The 8,549-nt window shown below is 56.5% G+C and overlaps 1 protein-coding gene across 1 annotated transcript in view; it reads left to right on the top strand.

Annotated features, from left to right (window-relative positions):
- ABCA3 (ATP binding cassette subfamily A member 3) overlaps positions 1-8,549 on the top strand; it is a 32,104-nt gene continuing 23,555 nt past the window's right edge. Inside the window, exons 1-3 of the mRNA XM_030285154.4 lie at positions 1-124; positions 4,901-5,002; positions 7,840-8,104. Coding sequence (XP_030141014.4) covers positions 4,949-5,002; positions 7,840-8,104 — 319 coding nt within the window. The 5' untranslated portion in view covers positions 1-124; positions 4,901-4,948. The remainder of the gene's footprint in view (positions 125-4,900; positions 5,003-7,839; positions 8,105-8,549) is intronic.

Below are 8,549 nucleotides of genomic sequence, written 5' to 3'. Positions count from 1 at the left end.
CTGCGGCCCCGCCCCCGGCGCGTGCGCGGTGCCGCGGGCCCGCGGCGGGCGCGGGCGGGGCCGGACGGAGCCGGAGCCGGAGCCGCAGCCGCAGCCGCAGCCGCAGCCGGAGCCGCCCGGCCCGGTGAGTGAGCGGGGAGGCGGTGGGTGCCGGAACCGGCTCCAGCACGGGGCTGATGGGCGCCGGGAGGGGATGAGCATCGGGGAGTGATGGTAGCAGTAGCGGCGGGGTCGGGCCGGACGGGGGATGCGTGGGGCCGCGGCCTCTTGTCCGCTCGGCGGGGCGGCCCCGCCCGGAGCTGCGGCAGCGCCGGGGCCCTTGGCCGGCTCCTCCCGCTGCCGCCTCCGCGCTCCGGCGCGGCGCGGGCTCGGTGCCGGCGGGGCCTCCGCGCGGGTCGCTTCCCCCGTGGGCTGCGGCGGAGGGAGGCGCGGGATGGAGGCGGCGCCGGGCGGGCCCCGCCGGGGATGCTCGGCCGCGCTCGGGGGATGCGGCTGGCTGGAGCCACCGGCATCCTGCGGGAGCTCGGGCACCCTCCCTGCCGCGGAACGGACACGGGGTGCGGGGACCGAGGGGCCATCTGCCGGCCCCTCTGCGGCCCGGACCCCGGCTCCGTATGGAAACGTCTCTTATGCCAAGACAGACCTTGATGGGCTGGAGTGTGTCGAGGGAGGGAACGGTCTGGAGCACAAGTCTAATAAGAAGCAGCCTGGGGGGCTCAGCCTGAAGAAAAGGAGGCTCAGGAGAGACTTCTCAGTCCACAACTCCCTGACAGGAGGGTGCAGCCGGTGGGGGGTGGGGGTGTCAGACTCTGCTCCATGGGAACAAGTGATGGAACAAGAGAAAACAGCTTCAGGTTGTGCCACGGCAAGTTTAGGTTGGATGTTGGGAAAATTTCTTCACGGAAAGGGTGGTCAGACACTGGAACAGGCTGCCCAGGACAGTGGTGGAGTCCCCATCCCTGGAAATGTTCAAAACCAAGTAGAAGCAGAAGGGATCTCCCTGTCCTCTGCTCACAGCTGTGCGGGTGGCCTGTCCTGCCCAGCCACTGAGAACTGCAGGGCAGGAGCAGGGTTGTACAAGGCTCCATGAGAAACCCGTGTGTTGGGCTCCAGACCTTGTTCTTGCTAAATTCATGAGGCCAGTGAGTTTGCAGAGTTTGTAGTTTTATGAACAACTGCAAACTCACTGGGCAAACCAGCAATGTTGTTTTTAAGGCAAAGGTGTTGACCAGCTCTTGCAGCAGTTGTGTCCCCCCTCTCCTGCTGCTGGCCCAGCACAAAGGCAGTTACAGACACAACCATAGAGCCCATCAGGCTCCCTATGCCCACCGACCAGCTCCCAGTGCAGGGCAGCAGCTGGGCACAAGCCAGCCCCTCTTTCTGCAAACAGGATCCAGCCCCAGCTTTCTTCTTTATTTCAAGGCCTGAAGTTCCTGTCTGGGTCAAACCCAGACTCACAAATCTGTCGGACACTGGGTGTTGGGTTTGTAGAGGGCTGTGAGCTCACTGGTCCCTGCAGCACCCCACCCAGCACCCCACCATCCTTACAGCCTCTTAGAAAGTTTTATTACTGTTTGCACAACCAAGGTGAGGATTTTATGGTCTCACTCTGTTGTGACTCCCAGATCTCTGGCAGAAGGTGAAAACACCCCAGCAGTGAGAGCTGTGTGTCACTGAACACTCATGGCTGGTCTGGTGGCTGCTGGCCCTGGTTGTTCTGTGCAGGACCTGGGACTTTCTGGATGCACCCACATCGGAAATCACTCACTCTTCCTGTAAACAGTGGCCATAAAAAGTCCTTGCCCTGCTGTGGCTAATTAATTTCCAGCACAGACACTGTGGGGTGCAGAGAGGAATTTCCTGCTCCAGTGACAGTGTGGAAAGTACCCAGGGACTGACAGCCCTCGCCAGGTGTGTGATGCCACTACCCCGGGCACAGCTGCGGAGGTGCAGGCACCTGGAGTTCATCTTGTAGGGGTGACACGGTGTCTCTGTCAACCAGCAGGAAGAAACACTGGGTTTATATTAAAAAAGGCAACGTCTGCCATTTCCAGGGCTGGTTTCTATGGGAACAGGACATCAGAAGAGCAGAAATGCGGTGTGTGCTCTAAAATAACTGCAGGCTCCCGGCAGCACGTGGCCTTCGCTCGGCCCTTTCCTCTGAGGCGGTGGCCGGGCACAGCCTCCTCCCAGCGACAGGGAGGCGTGGAGGTGGGTCAGGAGGTGGGATGCTGTGACCTTGATCCCTGCCGATCCTCAGCCTGTCCTCATCTAAATCCACTGGCAGAACAGCTGTGGTCCAGGCTGGCAGCTGGTGCCACCATGTTATCCAGCACAGCTTGGTACTGCGGCAGGGGCTGGTGGGGACCAGGTGGGGAGAACCAGTCTCGTATCCACTGATGCAGGCTGTGGGCAAGCAGGAGGGTCTCCTTCTTCACTGACCTCCCTGAGGATGGCCAGGGTGTGTCCACACTCATGTATTCAGGAGGCCCTTCCTCCTGCTGTGTCAGATGCAGAGAGCAGGGAGAGGAACTGGGTTGTTCTCCCAGAAGCTGGTGGTGGTTGCCTCTCTCTCCTCCCAGATCTTTGGCTCTGCCTCTTGGTGGGAAATTCAGTCTTATCTTGTAGTGCTTGAGGTCAGGTGGGAGCATCTCCAGTGGGGACAACCCAACATACTGCCCAGCAAGGCACCTTCTTGCCTCCGAGGTCATCATCCACCTGTGGCACTCAGCCCTCCCTTACTGCTGAAGATGGGCCCAGACATAGTCCTGGGCCCTGCCTGAGCTGCCTCTGATCATAGACATCTCAGGGCTGATCCAGGCAGATCTCCCAAAATAGGTTTTCTCTTTTGGGTTGGAAAAAAAAAAAATCGTGTTTTGGATACCAGAGCCTGGAAAGCAATTTTGCTCTCAAATCCAGTAAGAACTTTTGTAATTTAGCTTCTTTCTCCTCTCATCTCCAGCAAGCAAAAGGTCCAGAACAAGTTTTCTTGGAACACTTGAAAACTGGGAAAATATTTATTGGCAATAATGCAGTTTTCAGTCTTTGTATAGTGTTTGTGTTACCCAAGAGCTGCTTGACATTTTCCCAGCAGCAGCTGTAAGACCGTGGGGGCAGTCGGGGGGGCAGCTTGAGTTCGAGGGTGTGGCAGGGCGAGCAGGATTTGGGATCTCTGCGAGGGCAGCAGCTGCTCCTGCCTGACCTGCAGCATTCGTCCTCTTTAAAGTGAGCCACAACTTTGAGTCCCTTGGTTTGCTCTGGATTCCTTCAAGGGGGTGCATGACAAAGGTTTCTGCTTGGGGGTGGGGGGGCTTATCTGGGGGTGTTTCAGATACTGCTGTGTGAAGTAGGTGTGTGTGGGCCCAGGGCACCTGGTAAGGGATCCTGTGGCACAGCATGGACTGTTCTGCTTGGCCACACGTGGGCCAGAGGTAAGCTGGACACATAGCACTTGGTGAGGCACTTGAAGGTGCATTTGCCAATTCCCCACTGCTATTCCTTTCCTGCTTGCTCCGGGCAGGGGTTCTGATGGACATTTGGGGCTGAAGCATAAGATCTCTTCTGCTTGCTCCTGCCTGGAGAAAGATCCTTGGACACAGATGTCCCTGCTGTTGTGGGAGTCTGTCTTCTGTGCATGGAGTGGCAAAGAGACGGTGGGGTTTTTGTGCTCTAAGAACACATCTGGGTTTAGCACTGGGGCTGGGAAGGTGTGTGCAAAGCCAGGAGAAGGCTCCTGGGTTTAGGGTTGAGCCTATGAAGGTGTGTGCCAGGGCTGGAGAAGGCTCCTGGAGAGCTCAAGGAGCCGGTGGCAGGGAGCAGGTGAGGTGGGTGGGTGTTGTTGCTGTGCCCTGTGTGTGTCTCAGGTTGCTGTTGCTGCAGCTCTGTTGCCACCGGAGCTGTGCTCGCCGTGTGTGTTCACCAGCCCGGGCGCCAGGGTTGGCAGGCTGGGTCAGCACCTCCCCTCCTCTCACTGTGGCACACTGAAACTCCTGCTGGGCTTGCTGGGTGCCAGCTGCATCCAGGGAGCTGATACCATCCCAACCAGGGCTGGAGATCGTGCTGTGGAGCATCTGCCAGGGCGTTGCTCATGGGTTTTGTGCCCATCCGTGTCCCTGTGGCAGCTTTCAGTGCTGCCAGGCTTTGGAGCGCCAGCTCGGAGCTGACTCCGCTGTGATCCTGTCGGGATTTGCTGTGTTCAGAGGCTGCACGGATTGGTGGGGGCTGCCCAGAAGTCCGGCAGTGTGAGCAGGAGCCTCTGCTAGTGCCGGGGCTGCACCTTCCTTCTCTGTGCTGCTCTGCAAGCCCAAAATCCCAGCCGGTGTCCTGGTGGGATAGCAGTGCTCCGACAGGAAATGCCACTGCAAATGGGGACACAAACAACTTCCCGAGAGGGGAGGAGGCAGCGGGGGATCATTCTCAAGCACCGACTTTCCCTTGTGCTTCCCTTGCCCTTTTCTCATCCTCGCCTCTCCCAGCAAAGTCTCTGCTGGGAAAGCACCTGGTGTTGCAGAACCAACCCTTCACACGGCAGGAGGTGGAGGCACAGCTTGGAATCTCCACCCAGCCCAAAATAATGGACTGCCAGGAGTTTGGTTGGTGTTTGCAGTTCTGTAACCCTGTGCTCCTGCAGCTTGAGGAAAGCTGTTCCTGTCCCCTGCTGGGAAGGACCCGGGTTGGATATTGAAACACAGCTTCCATCTCTGGAATAGCCATGCCAGAAACCAGGGGCTCTCACTCTTAGGCGGGGAAACACAATGGTTATTTTGGGGTTGAACCAGCTGCTGTGGCTCCAGGCTGGGAGCAGAGAGCTGCCCTGGGCTGTGTGGGGTGTGGGATGCTGCTCTCCTTCCCTGCTCCACCAGCGGCTGGCACTCACAGCTCTCTCCTCTCTCTCCTCCAGGGTCCTGCGGAGCGGTGGTGGCGACGCTGGGCCCCTTCTGATGGGAGGATGGTTGTGCTCAGGCAGTTTAGGCTGCTGCTCTGGAAGAACTACATCCTGCAGGTAGGCTGGCACTGCACCCGGGGGCTGCTTCTGGCACCACTAAATGGGGATACATCAGAGCTTGGCTTTGTTAGGAAGCCCCCCCCGTGGGACACAGGGCATCTCTAGGAGGAAAACTGGGTTATTTGTGCATGTGGTGTCTTTTGTGCTGGGCTGTGTGACCTTATGGGCTGTGCTATGACTTAGTTTCCTTGTCCCCAGCCTCCCCAGCCTGCCTTCTGGCAATGAGCTCAGCTCCCTTCTTCTGGGACAGGGTAACCCACACTCCATCCACGTGGACAGAAGGGTTTTTTGAGCTGTCTCATTGCACAGCCTCCTCTGGAAATCCCAGTTTTGAAAACCCCCAAAAGTCCCCACTGGAGCCCTGGGTTTTTTTCCCTCCATTCCTTTCTGCGACTCTCAGGAGCAGCTTTTAGGGGTCCTAAAAATATTGAACTATTGGCACCCACTGCCAGCCCACCCCTCACCATGGCAGCTGGGTGGTACTGAGGAATTTGGGGACCTCAGGGCTGGCAGGTCCCGCCTGGTGCTGGCCCAAGCCACAGCCCCTTTAAGTGTTCCTGGGTGGATTCTGTGGCTCTGCTGGGACCTAGAGCCAGCCCTGGCAGAGTGCAGGGGAAGAGGAAGGAGCAGGGATGGCTGCAGCCTGGCTTTACGCTTTTAATTACCCGTCTGCAGCTCAGCACAGCGTTACAGTAAAAATAAACCAAAGGAAGAGGGAAGTGCTGGCTGCACCCAGCCTTCCGACAGGCACAGAACAGGGAACTGGGCTTTAGGGGATGAAAGGGACTGGCAGCAGGGCTGATTTGCAGCCAGAAGCATCCTCCATCCTCTCTGGAGGGGGAAAGTGTTTTTTTCTGGGTGTGCTCCAGGGTGGGGACATATCTCAGTGTATTTTCCAAGGCCACAAGCTGACTCAGGTCTACTGTGCCGGGATACAGCTAAAAATCTGGTTCCTGATAAAAGAACCAGAGCTCCCAAGTCCCCCCCACCCCACTGAGAGGATGGATGCTGGCACACGTGGCTCTCCAGAGCTGCTTGGGCCCGGTGGAGGTGGTGATTATGGATGAGTGTCCCTGTCACCTCTGGAATACAGTGCTTGAATGACTTCTGCTGCAGAGCTGGTGAATGTGTATGAGCCTGTGAGCTCAGGGAGGCAGAGAGCTGTTCTGAAGGCAGCCCAGGAGACAGGGAGAGGTTTAGTATGATAGTAAATCAGCGGGAGGCAGCTGGGCTGCCAGGGCTGCATTATAAACCCATCAGACATCTGCAGCATTCGCTTTTATGAGCATGGCTTTGGGAAAGCTCCTTTTTCCCTGCCTGCCTGAAGCTTCTGCCTATGCTGCTGGGGCTGGCTGGGGCTGGAGCAGACTGTTCCTCCCAGGAGAAGCCCCAAGAGGAGTTTTGGGCTTTGGCAGTGGGTGCTGAGAGCCAAGGTAGCAGTAGTCCCCTATCATCTCCTGACAAACTGTCCAAGATCCCATTCACCCTGGCTCCTGCAGGGCTGTCCCTGCCCAGGATGTCCAGGCTGCGCTCAGGGCTCTGTACCTGCTCCACTGGAGACTCTGCCCACCTGAGCCTGCCCACTGCTGCTGGATAAAATCCAGTTGCTGAGACAGCAAAGTTGTGAGACTAAAGCTCTTGGTGCTCCTCTTTCCAGCCTAGCAAAGGGGAGGTGCAAAATCCCCAAGTCTTGTGAATCCCAAATTAGCCAGAGGCCTCAGAAAAGGTTAATGCTGCTGCTGCTGCTCCAGGCACATGCTCTGAGCAGCCAGGAACCCCTGCAGCCTGGGACATCTCTGAGCTGTCACTGCTGTGGCTGAGGCTGAGTGTCCTGCGCTGCTCTTCAGCCTGGCCTGGGGTGAAGGCAGCTCGCTTTGCAGGAGGAAATCACAGAAGCCCAGAATGGCTTAGATTGGAAGGGACCATTTATCTCACTGCTCTGCCATGGGCAAGGACACTTTCCTCTAGACCGGGTTGCTCAGAATACCACAGTTCCCCTGGACACCAGTTTGAAATGCTAATTGACTTAGGTTGGGTGCTAATGAACCTGTGTTGGTGGGGGGGGTTACTAGCTAGGGGACGTTGTGCAGGAGAGATAGCCCTGGGGGAATTGATGGATGAAGGTCCAGAGTGCAGGGCTTGAATTCATTCTCCAGTTCCTTGAATCTCAATTAAAAAAAAAAAAAAAAAAAAAAAAAAGAGCCACTGTGTGTAGTGCAATAGCGGGTTGGGTATGCCCATGGGTGTGCTTGCCATGCTGTAGCCTCCTGTAGCCAGAGGCTCTGCTGGGCCCCATCCTGGGATGCAGATCCCATGTCCAGCTGCCTGGAGCAACTCAGCTCCAGCAGGAAAAGTCACACTGGTTCCAGCAGTGTTGCTGCACGTGGCAGAGCTCCGGGGCACAGGGAAGGAGCAAAGGACAAGCCTGGGTCATTCAGCCCAGCATCGTGGTGAGGAAAGCTCTGGTGGAGGCTGGTTTGAGCTGGAGCAGTGCCTAGGGTGGGGGACCCCTTGGCTGGAGCATTCTGAAGGATGTGGGGACCAGCATAGTGTCATTCCTGGCCTCTGGAAAAACCCAGGTTGTGAAACCTTGTGGAATGCAAGAATGCTATTGCTCCTTGGTGTTCTCATGGCCTTAACCTCATGACTATGCTCATCTACCTTCTGTGTTTGCGTGTTGTTTTTTATCTCTTGAGAGAGTGTGTACCGTGTATGGGTATGTATCTGTGTATTGATACATACTTATGGTAGCTATCTAGATGTCTGTGTATATATAGATACATGATATATTTTATGTCCTTACCCCGTATCTGTATCCTTGCCCTGGCCTGCAGAAGCGGCAGATCCTGGTGACGGTGATCGAGGTGTGCCTGCCGCTGCTCTTTGCTGCCATCCTGATCGCGCTGCGGCACCACGTGCACTCCGTCAGCCACCCCAACGCCACCCTCTACCCCGCCGAGTCTGTGGATGACCTGCCCAGCTTCTTCTCCTCCCAGCACGCCAGCAACCCCTGGGAGCTGGCCTATGTCCCCTCCAACAGCAGCGCCGTGCGCAGCATCGCCGAGGCGGTGGAGAGAGCTCTGCCCATCAACATCAGAGGTCAGCAGGGCTGGGGCTGCCCCTTCCACCCCAGAAATTCTTTACTCTGAGCAGCCTGGTCCAGTGGAACGTATCCCTGCCCATGGCAGGGTCTTGAAACTTGATGATCTTTCATGTCCCTTCCAATCCAAACCATTCTGTGACTGATTTGGAGTCCTCATGCTCCCGGAACACCATTTTTTCCTGAATTTCAAGGCTATAATTTGATAGTTTTTGGGGTTTTTTTTTCACTAAAATAACAAGATTTGGAGTTGCTTTTTGGTCTCATTTTATTGCAGTTTCCATCTAGAAAAATATCACCCTAAAACAGTTAAAGAAGGTGGTACCACTTCCCTGTGAGAGAGTATTTTTGGAAATCTTTTGGCACAGAAAATTTTAGCACTTGGTGTTCCAAACTGTTAGGATTTTCTGTGGGAAAGCTGACTCCTGCTCTCAAGGAGGAGGA

Source organism: Taeniopygia guttata, chromosome 14 (genome assembly GCF_048771995.1).
Source record: "Taeniopygia guttata chromosome 14, bTaeGut7.mat, whole genome shotgun sequence".
In the NCBI taxonomy this organism is placed as follows: domain Eukaryota; kingdom Metazoa; phylum Chordata; class Aves; order Passeriformes; family Estrildidae; genus Taeniopygia; species Taeniopygia guttata.
This window is presented reverse-complemented; position numbering and strand designations above follow the sequence as displayed.